General features: G+C 37.0%; 1 protein-coding gene across 1 annotated transcript in view; it reads left to right on the top strand.

The window, feature by feature from the left end:
* ASAH2 (N-acylsphingosine amidohydrolase 2) overlaps window positions 1-14253 on the top strand; it is an 81767-nt gene that overhangs the window by 30690 nt on the left and 36824 nt on the right. The window contains exons 8-12 of the mRNA XM_046654351.1: window positions 3219-3339; window positions 4878-5003; window positions 8617-8703; window positions 10492-10596; window positions 10707-10788. Coding sequence (XP_046510307.1) covers window positions 3219-3339; window positions 4878-5003; window positions 8617-8703; window positions 10492-10596; window positions 10707-10788 — 521 coding nt within the window. The remainder of the gene's footprint in view (window positions 1-3218; window positions 3340-4877; window positions 5004-8616; window positions 8704-10491; window positions 10597-10706; window positions 10789-14253) is intronic.

Here is a 14253-nt window from a genome sequence, read left to right as displayed (position 1 = left end):
TGCTGTGACAAGCCTGATATTTTAATAGCACGTATTTCAAGGGGCAGACGAGGAAACATACAGCATCTTGTTACTCTGAAATTCAAATAACTTTTTTGAATGCTTATTTTTTTAGTTTTGTGGAGGAAAAGTTCAATTAATTTTGCAAGGTCTAAAATAAATGAAAATAAATAAGAATTCAAGTCCAGAGTCTAATTAGTAGACCAAAATTCTTAGCATTTGCTTTCTCCACAGATAGTATCGTGGTTTCTTGACGGTTGACAACACACCTGATTTTTCTTTGTTTCTCGGGGTTTAACACAACACCAACCACAGACTTGGCAACTAATCAATTCATGTTGATTGAATGAATGGAACCACCACCATCTCTCCTTGTCCATTCTGCTCTGCTTACCCTAACTATCCATTCTTTGAACACACTGCACCCCTTCACATCTCCTTGCCTTGGGTATGAATGACTTGTCTCCAGTGATCCCCTTGCCAAGTTCCTACTCATCTTTTAAGACCCAGCTCAAATGTCACATCCCTGTGAAGCGTTTCTCAAGGGCAAGATGATGCCTCATTCATCTCTATGTCCCCAGCACCTGGCATAGACTCAAAGTTAACTTAATGTGTATTGAATGAACAAGTGAATGAACAGAAGGGACAGAGCCAGTATCCCACAGCAGCTAAGAACACGGGCTATGGTCTGACAAGCCTGGATTCATAGCCCTGCTTCTTGACTTACAAGAAGTGTGACCTTGGTCAGCTTACTTCATCACTCTGAGACTTTGTTTCCTTAGTTGTAAAATGAAGATAACCATAGCATGTGACTCAGAGGGTTCTTGTGAGAATAAAATGAGATCCTGTATATAAAATCTTCACCTAATATGTGCTAAATGATAGTCAATGTTGATAAAATTGTCCTATGGGTGTCCTTTGATTGCGCTGGAGAGCTTGCGGTGTGGCTGAATCTGGCTGACCACGGGGTGATCACACTAGACAGAAATATTTTGGTTGGGGAACCATGGAACTGTCATGGCTATCACCCCATTTTCCTTCCAAACTAAATGGAGTAAAACTACAAAAAAAGCGGACTCCAACTAACTAGAAAACACTGGTTGACTAGAATTTCCCCTGGCATTTGAGTTTTAGAAGAAAGAGACAAATCACAAAAAAGAAACTAATATAAGGGTTTTTAAAAATATGGAAAACCTTGCAAGTAATTTCTAGGCGATGACCTTAGAACTACCTTCAGCCTAAACTTCTGTACCTTTGCACAGGGCACGTGATGGGGATTGAATTCAGCCTAGACACTGGTGATTTGGCCTAACGCTGTTTAAAAAATTTTGAAATGGATGTCAACATGGAAAAAACAAACCTATTATGGAAACTTCCAAATACATAGTAATTTAGAGCGATTAGTCTAATGAATCTCCATGTAACTATTATCCAGCTTCAATAATTAGCAATACTCTGACATTCTGTTTCATCCTTTGGTCCTTTTTGTTGGTTTGTTTTGCTAGAATATTTAAAAGCAAATACCAGATATCATACCATTTCACTAATAAATATTTCAGTGTGTATCTCTACCAGATAAAAAATGAAAAAATATAACTATGATTCAGTATCACAACCAACAAAATTAAAAATAATTTCTTAATATGGTCTAAAACTCACTCTGTGTTCAGTTTTCCCCAACTGTATCAGTATCTGTTGTTTTGCTTGAATCAGAATCCAAACACAGTCCACAGTCTAACTTTTGTGGCTACCTGTCTTAAGTCTCTTAATTTGTAACAGTTCCCCTCTCTTGTCTCCATGCCATTTACTTCACTAAGAATTTTTAAATAGATAAATATTTCACAAAAACATGGATTTGTGGTTTCTTTTGAAAAAATAGGAATATCTGGCAGCACTGGCTTACAATCCCCTAAGGCAACATTTGACTGGAGCACAGTAGAGGCTGCGGTCTTCAGACTGTGCAAACGCCTCCAGATCTCCACAGTCCACACCAGTCCCTATTGCACCAACCAGCTAACTCATTTACATTACCTACCCAGCCCCCGTGGGTATTGTGCCAGCCACCTCTGACCTACAGATTTACCTGTTGGGCAATGGGAACTGAAACCTGAGGGATGAACTTCAAGTCCAAAAACATTCTTAGTCATTAAGCAAATGTTCACTTTTGCGCACTATATCACTTAGGTAGGAATGTAAGCTGAAATGTTTAAGTTTCCGGGCAAGAACTAAATCAACAAAAGATTTTTAACAATTCTAAATTAGCCTCATGCTTTCTGAATTGGTATCTCTCTTTTCCTGAACATTTAAGTTAATCTGCTTTACAGCCTTCCATTCTGGAAATATCTTTTTCACCCATGTGGAAGTTTGATCCTACAAAGGCCACTGGACAAAGTGTCACAAGAGCCACACTTGAGTCTTGGTCCTCTGTGACAAGTGGGCCACCATTTTACCTCCCTGAGACACCTTGCAGAGTGGAGGTAATAACAGCTTAATTCTGAGGGTTGTTGTGAAGTTCAAAAAAGGTAACAGATGTGAAATTAGTCTGTAAACTGTACAGCTCTACACTTGAACAAGGTATTCCTATGCATAAGGATGTGTTGAATTACGCATCACATCCTCTTTCACACCTCCGTGCACTTACTCTGCTGTTCCCTCTCCCTAGATGCCCTTAAGAATTAATTGCTAGTCATCTGTGGTCCCCAAACACTTTATGCCTGTTTCTTTATAACATTTGTCACGCTGTAGTAAAGCCATTTGTCCACATCTTGCAGATTCTGAGAGTAAACTGCAGTTTGTTCACTGCTTGGCACACAGCAGACTCTCAGTAGATGTCTATTGAATTGGGTTGGAGTGATTTGAATAATTATTACGTGTGCACCTGTCTTGAAGGACAAAGTCTATTATTTCTATGCAGTTCTTCAGGTTTACCCTCTGGTAACTGACTAGTCTTGGATCTTGTTAAAAGCTTATGATGAAGATGACAATGGTGAAATATTCATAAAAAGAGAGTTTTGTATTTTTAATTGAAGTTAAATGATTGGACTTCTTGGGTCTATTACTAGTGATTTAATCTTATTGACAATGAAAGAACCTAAATGTGAAATGCCTATCATTAAAATTTTTTTTCTTGCTGGAGAAAACTTAAGATCCCAGTCATTGTTCTTGGCCCCAGTTACCTGGTTCTCTTCATTAACTTAGGGCTTCTCGCTCTGTTTCAGCTGGTTTGCTGTCCACCCAGTCAGCATGAACAACAGCAATCATCTTGTAAATAGTGACAATATGGGCTATGCATCTTACCTGTTTGAGCAAGAAAAGAACAAAGGCTACCTACCCGGAGAGGTGAGAATTTATGTTGTTGAAAACTTCATCCTAATTCATTGAGTGTCATCATTCACACAACGTTCAGAATAGCTGATTCAAATCTTCAGAGTAAAATGTCATCATGGACGTCACACTGATATGCTTGGATAGTAAGAATTCTCCAACCTCCCTAATAGGAAAAGAAAATGTAAAAATGACTAATAAATTTTATGTCAAATACTACTTATATTGATGGCTTCATAAAGTTACGAATAGTTGGATAAGGAAGGGCAAGTTAAAGATTTTTGTAACATATAATAGTTTTTGATCAATTTGGGAATATGATAAACTGTGTTGATATTTACTTTTGTTTTCAGAGCTGTAAAAGTATTAAGCACCTTCTTGATGGTGTCAGAATCTGAATGACAGGTGATGAGTCCTTTTCACTGGTTGCGACTTCCCTCTTAATGGTGAATTATCTTTCGAGGACTTTGTTCTGCTTTCCTGCAATAAGGCCTAAGTCAGAGACAACCCTAATGCATTGGACTTGTTTTTGTAACTTTGAAATGCAGTGACGGATGGGATCAGAGATGGGGTGCCAGGAACCCAGTCCCTGTACTCCAGGCAGCTCCTCAGCTCTGTGTAAATTACTGATTACAGATAGGTGAGTGGGAAGAGAGAGCCTGCTCTGCTTGACCCCGGTGTCCAAGCCCCAAATGCAGAGAAATATATGATGGGATGAGAGTCCCAGGCCCTTGCCTAGACTAAATGATCCATTATAAAGATATTAGCCCCATGAACATTTGGTCTGATCTTTAGCTCCTTTGTTGACAAACCTCTATTTTTTCATTTTAGCCTGCATTTTAGGGAAAAGAAAGGAGGTTCCCATTTATGATCACTGGCTGGGTGCTAGGCACATTGAGATAAGCTATCTTTTCAGAACCAAAAAAGACACATGATCTCTGATACTTGCTTTTCTCTTTCCCTAAGAAAATTTAAGAGTTTTAAGGTAGAATGGTAGACCAGTTGGGTTGAGGTTAAAGCTTCACACTCCTCTTTAAAGGTTATATGTTGTTACTTCAGATGGAAGAGTATAGAAAAGATACATGGAGGGGCTGGTCTGGATAGCGGATGCTATATTTAGGTTCAGTCGTGCAACAGGAAAATCTGGGTTGACTTTTTTCTTTTTGAGTCAATAGTGTATTTATTTTTAAAGGGCAAATGGATCTCTGAGCTCCAGGTACACCACCAGAGACTAGACTGAATTTCAGCCTTTTATAATTTGTTGTTGCACATTGGGTTTCTTGTCAAAATGTTTCTGTTTGAGGCACAAATTTGAAACTCTCCAACTTGGAACAGTTTTATTGGTAGTTGATATCATGAGTAATAACACGTATGCCGACTGTGATGTGAGCCTTTTGAGAAAAAAAAAATTCTTGGAATATTGTACATCCTTCTTTTATTGTATATAAATGATTTTGAATAGTTCACCAGAGTGGATTGAGTTTGCATTTTTAATGGAAATCATTATGAGAAATGAAACAGAATAAAAGGCAACTGGATGTTTCTTTTGGCAGGGACCGTACGTAGCAGCTTTTGCTTCATCAAACCTGGGAGATGTGTCCCCAAATACTCTCGGCCCGCATTGCATCAACACAGGAGAGTCTTGTGACAACCCCAATAGCTCTTGTCCTATTGGAGGGGTAGGTAATTATGACATGAAATCTTTGTTTTTGCATCTCATGTACATTTTATATTTAAATATTCATTATTTACTTACAAATATGTTTTCCCCAAGTATACACTGGCCTACTCACCTCTAGCATTTGCTCTTCTCAAAAGCATCCACTAAATTTTGATTGGATAAAATTATAGTTTTCCATTTGATTGACTGTTAAGTGTTTTGAATGGTGAGACAATTTAGTAAATGTCAGAGATTAAATAGCCTTCCTCAAACTTGAACAGTCTGAAACGTTTTGCCTTGGCATTTCTGAAGTCACATGTTCATACCAAAAACTGTCTGCCTGAGACATTTCTCACTGATTATGAAGTCTATAGGGGTTTTTTTTAAAACATAAAATCAAAAATTTTTTTCCTTTCTTTTAAAATTACAAACAAAAAATATCTTGCTGTAAAAACTTGAAAAAACACAGAAGCATAGAGAATAGTTAGAAGTAAAATGCTCTATTCATCTCCCTCCACTCTACCCTCTCTCCTTGCCAGGAGCACCACCCTCACACCTCTTCCTATGTATTTGTGCATTCACAAATGAAACTTTATGACTTATTTACTCATAATTTTTTATTGATCTTGGACTTGAGTTTTCCACCTAATTTGTCTTAAAGATCTTTTTATGACTGTACACAGGTCTGCGTGGTATATTTTAAAGACAACAACTAAGGCCGCACCATCATTTATTTAACTGCTTCCCCCGCATGTTCATTTAGATTTTTTTCAACTTTGACATGAACAGCAGATACTAGTTTCTGGGTTCTTACCCTTTGTGTTTATAGAACATTTCACCTGTGATATTAGTTTTAGTCAACGTTGTTTCTCGGCTATTTGTTCTATCCTAGTCAGCCCCACTCAATTAGCAATATAGTTTTAGCAATTACACTTTTATATTATATATTACTATTTTTATATAGAAAGTCTTCCTTGTTACCTTTCATTTTTTGCAAAATTTTCACACATTATTGATTCACATTACATTTTAAGATTACTTGTTAAATTCCAAAATTCATAGATAAAATGGTTAAATAAATTATATACTTATTTTTATGTATATAATTTTATAAGTATCAAATAAATTATGATACTTATTTTTCAATAGAATATTATGCCTCCATTTAATGTCTTATTGGAATACTTAATGGGAGAAAAAGCTCATAATACATAATGCTGGGTAAGAAAATCAGGATTTAATATTGCATATTTGTTATGATTGTGGTTTTGAAAATAAATGTATCAGTAAAAATGCAAAGTGAAACACACTGAATTGTTAACCATTTGGCACTGTTATGTGGTTTTTATACTATTTGTTTTTTATTTTATTATTTTTATTCTATTTATGCATTTTTGTATTTTTTCTACAATGAACATACTTTACTTTATAATCAGAAAAAATTACAACAAAAATCATAGCCCCTGCCACAACAGAATTCTGTTTCTCTCCATTTCCCTCATTTTTGCAAGATGGCAGTCAGCAGTGAGGAAGGTGTATGCTTTTTTTCCCGCTTATACAATGGAAGAGAGAGAACCTTTCCTTCAACCACGGAATAAACGTTCTCTTCAGGCTGATTGGGTCAGTTTTTGTCACATGCCCATCCCTGGACCAAAGCAGTTGCTGAGGGAATGGTACGTGTTGATTGGCTAAAGCCTGACCAGTCTTTGGCAAGGCCTAGGGAATTGCCATGATCGCCTTAGACTTACCTGGAACCAGGAATGGGATCATTGACTGCAAGGGGAGAGACGGCTTTCTGATCAAAACCCAGGATTCGCTTAAGATAAAGGAAAATGGGCAAACATTGCCATGTCTTCTTCAAGGTGGTTTCCATAAAAAGAATTTCTTAAATTTAGAAAATACCTTTAGTGTTTTTTTAAAAAGTGATATATATTTGTTAAAAACTCAAACAATATTGGAAACAAACTTATGTAAAGGAGTACCCCCTCCCCACAGTTAGCCTCACAACATTTTAATGCACATCCTTCCAGACAGCTTTTTATGCCTCCACGCGCATATATGCATGTACAGTTTGATGCACCTGGGGTAATGCTGTTCTATAACCTGCTTCCTTATTTCCAGTAAATGTACTTTAAAACATCATTTAAACTAACTCCATAATTTTCAATTTTAAGTATTATAATTCAGCTAGCCAATCCCCTACTGATGAGTGTTTTCTTTCCCTCCTTCCTTTCTTACTTCACACCCTCTCTCGGTTCTTTTTTGCTGCTGTTTGTGTAAGCATGCTCTGATCACCATGCTTGTCATACATATTTTCACATGTGTATGAGTTTCACCTTAGGACAAATTCTTAAAAATGAGTTTGCTGTCAAAGAGAAGTATCTCTAATATACACTACACATCACCCAAATGCTCTCAGTCACATTTCCACCCACAGTGCATGAGTGACAATTTCTTCAAGCTCTCACCAACGCCACATTCGTTAGTCCGCCAGGTTTTGTCAACACACTATGCAAAGAGTTCTCTGTTTATAGTTTAAGCTTACATTTAATTATTCGTGAGATTGAACGTATTTTAATATTGAATGGCCATTTACATTTCCTTTTGTTTGTGAATTACCTTTTCATCAGTATTCCATGGTGTATCTTTTACGATGCATTTTTTGTTTTGCTCTTATTTTTTTCCCCACTCTATTGAGACGTAAGTGACATATAACATTGTATAAGGTTAAGGTGTACCATGTGATGATTTTGACACACATAAAGGATGCCTTTTACTGCAAATAAGAGAAAACCCAATTCGATATGGATGGATCAAAAGGTATTAATATGGTTTTTTCTTATTTATTTATATATATGAATATAATAAATATATTAAATAAGAATGTATAATAATATATTAAAATCTTTGTCATATACAGGGCAAACTCATCTCCCTGCCATTTTTCAGTTGTATTTCAGCCTTAACTATGCTTTTTTATCCCCATATGGATGGTAAAATGTTTAAACTGTCAAATTTATTAAGCTTGTTCTATATAATTTTTAGACAGGTCTTCCACACTCAGAGTTTACAATATATTCCCTCATATTTTCTTTTAATATTTCTTTGGTTCTAGTTATAATATTTGAGTATCTGATCAATCTCAATTTTTTCTGAGGTAAGAAGTAAGGTATAGAGCCAGGTTTATTTACTGATTTTTTTTTCCAGAGGGTCAGCTGGTTGTTCCAATATAATTTTAACTGAGTTTCAGTTTAAGACGATCATGAGCAAGAGCCATAGGCAGGAACAAGCAAGTGGAAAGACGTGCAGCACCTGGAGCGCCTTGGCTGTAAGTCTCGGCTCCGAGGTTAGCGGCCTGCAGAATCTCTGAGCAATTCTCTAACCTACCTGAGCCTTGGTTTCCTTATTTTTGAAAGTATGGTGCTACAACGATGATTTCTAAAGATATTCGCTGCTCCAATTCCATGAACGATTTTGTTTTTCATAATCTGTGAATTGAGAGACTATCTGAACAGAAATGCCAGAATGTGGCTTAAAAAAAAATCTATTTGCTTAGATTCACTTGTAATTTTCCATTCCTTAAAATAACTGCTTATTTCACCAAGAACACATCTTGTCTCATTTTGTCCCAGCCTAACATGTGCATTGCTATGGGACCTGGGCAGGATATGTTCGACAGCACACAAATTATAGGACGGATCATATATCAGAAAGCAAAGGTAAGCCATGGGCCCAGCTTCTTTCATCTTCATTTAAAATTGTTCTTTAAAATCCACGGGCATTGTTCGTTAGGGAGTTGATCATTGTAAGGCAGATAGCAATAGCTCTGGCTGCCAGAGGAGACCGGAAGACGGACATGGATACATGTCAGCAAGGAAGGCTGCTTTCACAAGCCACACAAGAACCTCTCCCTGACTGCTTGGTCTGACTTCTTAGAGGAAGCACATTTAAAACCAAGTAATCAGGAAAACATTCTATTTCAGCCACAGCACTTGCTTTAGATAGTGAGATGATCCAGAGATTGTAAGGTTTTCAGTTAACATGGTATCAGATATGAACAGACCTATCCAAATTCTCGGAAGTCTCTAAGGCCTTTGCCTGCCTAGTCACCTGACCATTTCTTAACTTTTCCTTCAGTGTCAGGGTAAAGCTGAGTGGCACAACTCCCAGCTCTAGCAATTTGGATTCAAATGAGTTCCTAGCCTTCTTCAACAGGGCAAAGATCATCCATCTTGTACTTTATTCTTTTTAAAACATTTTTTGATGAAGAGAGAATCTGGTCTCCAGGAAGATTACTATGAATCGCTCTACCCTCCTCCCTCTCCTCAATTTTGTTTTCCATTTTGCTCCTATATGCTGTATAATCTCCAGTGGAGACAGATTTCTGACTGAAATGGCAAAGGATGACCTCGAGCTGAGATAAAGATAATTACATCTCTTCCTTTTTATAGCTTACTACTCCCTGTGTGTGCACGTGTATGCATGCGTGCGTGTTTAAGTAAATATTTTGTTCCAAGTGTTCTAAAATGTTTCAGGAGCAATTAAGGAAGCGCAAAATCACCTTTAAAAACATCGGACACCAGCCAGGCTAATTGCTGCAGTTTCTCCTTAATTACTGTGGTATTATCAGTAGATTGTTCTAAATTAACAGATTCTATTTAGGGTGTACACCTGTGACACAATTTGGTGTCAGAAATTTTACCGTTCTGGGTCTGGGAGCCATAGAGATTTGTCCCACATTCTGAATTTTCTTCTCACCAAGGCACAACTTCCCTTGGAGGAGGCGGGCTGTAGCTGTTGTTACTGATGACTTATCTTGAGAGCTCTCGTGTGGCTGTTGAAACTGGGATGTGGGGGTATAATGGAAATGACTTAGATGTCAGGCAAAGGGACTTATGCTGAAGCAGGATTTGCTTATATTGTATGATATAGATCAATAAAAACAAACGTTTCTAAACATATTTTGACTCACATTTCTCATAAGATTGAAAAAGCATCAATTGACCGTATTAAAAAAAAAGACATCAAAAGGTGGACTGTGGGTGTGGAAGCTCATGCAGATTAATTGGGGCCTGCAGTCATTCAAGGCACCCCTTGGGACCAGCCCTGCTAGAAGACTCAAGATTCTGAGAGGGAAAACTCCATGAGAACACCCAAGGATACATTCTCCTTCTGGGACAGAAAGTAATTTGGCCTACCTACTCCTAATCTTGAATTTTCTTGACTGTCTTTCAAGTGAGATTGGGACCTTTTGTGCACAGCCTGTAACACTAGAATTTCATATTTGTGGGGAATCAACACAGGTTAACAGTCTCAAGACCTTCAAGCTTCTGGGAAGCAGTTGGGGTTGGTAGAGAGATCCACATGCGTAGTGGCTATTTCTAAGCAGCCAGCAAAACAAAACATGGCTGCGAGGATGCTTTTCCAAATTGGTACTTATTGGGTACAATTGGTGGTATTCATTTACCCTTTTTGCTTATAACAGTGAGCCTGTGTGGATTTTCTAGGAACTGTATGCCTCTGCCTCCCAAGAAGTTACTGGACCATTAGCTTCAGCTCATCAGTGGGTGAATATGACGGATGTCACCATCTGGCTCAATTCCACACACACTGTAAGTGTCGCCAAGTCACACTGATTATACAACGAGGGTAAAGCTCTGGGCTGATTTCGTGATTTACTTGACATTCAAGTTCTGTTTTGTTTTGAAAACCATTCCCATAGGCAAAAACGTGTAAACCAGCACTGGGCTACAGTTTTGCTGCTGGCACCATCGATGGAGTTGGAGGCCTCAATTTTTCGCAGGGTGAGGTGAAGTCTGATGAAAGCGGTGGTTCCAGGTTCTGAAGCTTCAGAATTCTGTTCCCTAAGAAGGTTTAATGGCAGCCAATACAGTTGCTATATTATTTTTAAACGCGAGGGTGTGCGGGTCTTCCAGGTTTGTACATGACAGCCAGATTGCCCAGGGATAGGTGTTTTTTATAACTTAGCCTTCCACTGATTCAAATAGGATCGGACAAATTCTCTCGGCATTTCAATCTACAGATGTATAATTTTAAATTGGGCTGGGACTGGGGTGGAGTGGAGGGTGTGCGGAGTGGGATCGTAGTTGTACCTTCAACGATAGGAGTCGTTGGTTATTAGTGTCTCTTTCCCTGGTTCCTTTAGTGGAATCAAAGTTCTTCAGGACAGAAGCCTTTAGGAGCTTAAAGTGTGTGGTCCAAGGTCATCTCTCTGTGTGTATTTCCACAAACTTATAGCTGATTATTATAAGTTTTATACTTTTATCCTGATTATAACTATAATAATATCCATTGTAAAGTAGAGAAAGTGGAACAAATGGAAGAGTATCACCTACAGGCAACATTTTGGCTTATTTCATTCTTGTCTTTTATATATGTATATTTTGTAAATATTAATTTAAAAAATAATGAATATAGTTGCAATTTAATATATTCAGCATCATCTTTCCTGGTAGTATTTCATCCAGTTTGGTCTAATATTCTAAACCAATAATTTTTTAACAGGTTTATTGAGCTATAATTCACGTACCATACAATACGCCCATTTAAAGTGTACAATTTCATGGTTTTTAGTATATTCACAGATCTATGCAATCATCACTACATTCAGTTTTAGAATGTTTTCATCACCTCGAAAACAAGCCCCGTACTTTTTAGCTGTCACAGCCCCCCAGTCCCCATGTCCCACAGACCTAAGTGACCACTAATCCTTCTGTCTGTATATTTTCTTAACATGGACATTTCCTATAAATGGATTCATAAAATATGTGGCATTTTGTGTTGACTTCTTTCAATTAGTATCATGTTTTAAGGTTCATCCATGTTGTAGCAGATATCAATACTTCATTCCTTTTATGGCTGAATAATATTTCAGTGTGTGGTTATACCACGTTTTGTTTATGTGTTCCTCAGTTTGTGAACATTTCGGTTATTCCACTTTTTGGCTATGATGAATAATGCTGCTATAAATATTGATGTACAAGTTTTTGTGTGGGCATGTGATTTTGTTTCCGCTCTCGGGTGTACACCTAGAAGTCGAATCACTGGATCACATGGTAACTCTATGTTTAATCATTTGAAGAATTGCCAGACTATTTCCAAAATGGCTGCACCACTTCATGTTCCTACCAGCACTTCTGAGGGTTCTGATTTCTCCACATCCTCACCAATACTTGTTATTATCTGACTTTTTGATTCTAGCCACTCTAGTGGGTGTGGAGTGATATTTCATTGCATGGTTTTGATTTGCATTTCCCTGATGATTAATGATGTTGAGAATTTTTTCAAGTGCTTATTGGCCATTTGTGTGTCTTCCTTAGAGAAATGTCTATTCATATATTTTTCTCATTTTTTTTTTGTGAGGAAGATTGGCCCTGAGCTAACTTCTGTGCCAATCTTCCTCTACTTTATATGTGGGATGCCACCACAGTATGGCTTGACGAACCATGTATAGGTCCACACTTGGACCTGAACCCGTGAACCCAAGGCTGCCAAAGCGGAGTGCGTGAACTTAATCACCATGCCACTGAGCCAGCCCCATTTTTCTCATTTTTAAATTGGGCTATTTGTCTTTTTATTGTTGAGTTGTAAGAATTCTTTATGTATTCTGTGTACAAGTGCTTTATCAGATGTATTATTTGCAAATATTTTCTCCTTTTCTATTGGTTGTGTTTTCACTTTCCCTATTGTGTCCTCTGAAGCATCAAAGGTTTTAATTTTGCTGAAGTCAAAACAATCCATTTTTTTCATTTGTTCTTCATGCTTTTGCTGTCTTTTCTGAGACTCTTTTGCCAAATCTGATGTCATGAAGATTTACCCTATTTTCTTCTAAGAGTTTTATAGTTTTAGCTCTTACATTTAGGTCTTTGATCCACTTTGATTTGACTTTTATATATGCTATGAGGTGAGGGTCCAACTTCATTCTTTTGCCTGTGGCTGTCTAGTTATTCCAGGACCATTTGTTGAAAGACTATTTTTACCCATTGAATGGCCTTGGCACACATTGAAAATCAGTTGACCATAGACACTTGGTTTTATTTCTGGATTCCCAGTTCTATTCTGAGCTGTCCTTGTGCTGGTATCACCCTTTCTTGATTTCTGTTGCTTTGTAGTAAGTTTTGAAATCAGGATGTGTGAGTCCTCCTACTTTGTTCTTCTTCTTCAAGATTGTTTTGGCTATTCTGAGTCCTTTGCAATTCCATATGAATTTTAGAATCAGCTTGTCAATTTCTAGAAAGAAGTCAGCTGAGCTTCTACTAGGGGTTGCATTGAGTCCGTAGGTTGAATTGAGGAGTATTGCAATATTAACAATTTTAAGTCTTCTGATCTGTGAACATGGATATTTTTTCATTTATCTAGATCTTTAATTTCTTTCAATAATGTTTTATAGTTTTCAGAATATAAGTTTTGTACTTCTTTTGTTAAATTCATTTCTAAGTATTTTATTCTTTCTGATTTTATTGTAAATGGAATTGTTTTCTTAGTTTTATTTTTGGATTGTTCATTGCAAATGCATAGAAATACAACTGACTGTGTATTTTGAGCTTGTATCCTGTGATCTTGCTGAACTCATTTATTAATTCTAATAGTTTTTTAGTGAATTACTTAAGGTTTTTATATACAAGATCATGTAATATGCAAATAGCAATAGTTTTACTTCTTCCTTTCCAGTCTGGATGCCTTTTATTTCTTTTTCTTGCCTAATTGCCCTGGCTACAATCTCTACTACAATGTCAAATAGAAGTCTCAAGAGTGAACATCTTTGTGCTGTTCCTAATAATAGGGGGAAAGCATTCAGTTGCTCATTATTAAGTATGATGTTAGTTGTGGGTTTTTCATACATGCCCTGTGTCAGGTTGAAGATGTCATTTTCTATTCCTGCTTTGTTGAGCATTATCATGAAATGGTATTATATTTTTGTCAAATGCTTTTTCTGTGTCTATTGAGATGACCATGTGATTTTTGTTTTTTTATTCTATTGATATGATTTATTCCATTGATTTTTTTGGATCAATTAAACCAATCTTGTATTCCGGGGATAAATCCCAGTTGGTCATGGTGCATAATTCTGTTTATATATTACAGGACTCAGTTTGCTAGTATTTTGTTGTGGACGTTTATGTCTACATTCATAAGAGATATTTATCTGTAGTTTTCTTTTCTTGTGATGTCTTATCTGCTTTTGTATCAGGATAATATTGGCATCAAAGAATGAGTTGGGAAGTGTTCCCTCTTCTATTTTTTTGGAA

The sequence above is a fragment of the Equus quagga genome, chromosome 2, assembly GCF_021613505.1.
Source record: "Equus quagga isolate Etosha38 chromosome 2, UCLA_HA_Equagga_1.0, whole genome shotgun sequence".
Lineage (NCBI taxonomy): Eukaryota > Metazoa > Chordata > Mammalia > Perissodactyla > Equidae > Equus > Equus quagga.
Note: the sequence above shows the minus strand (reverse complement) of the source record. Positions and strands in the feature narration are given on the sequence as shown.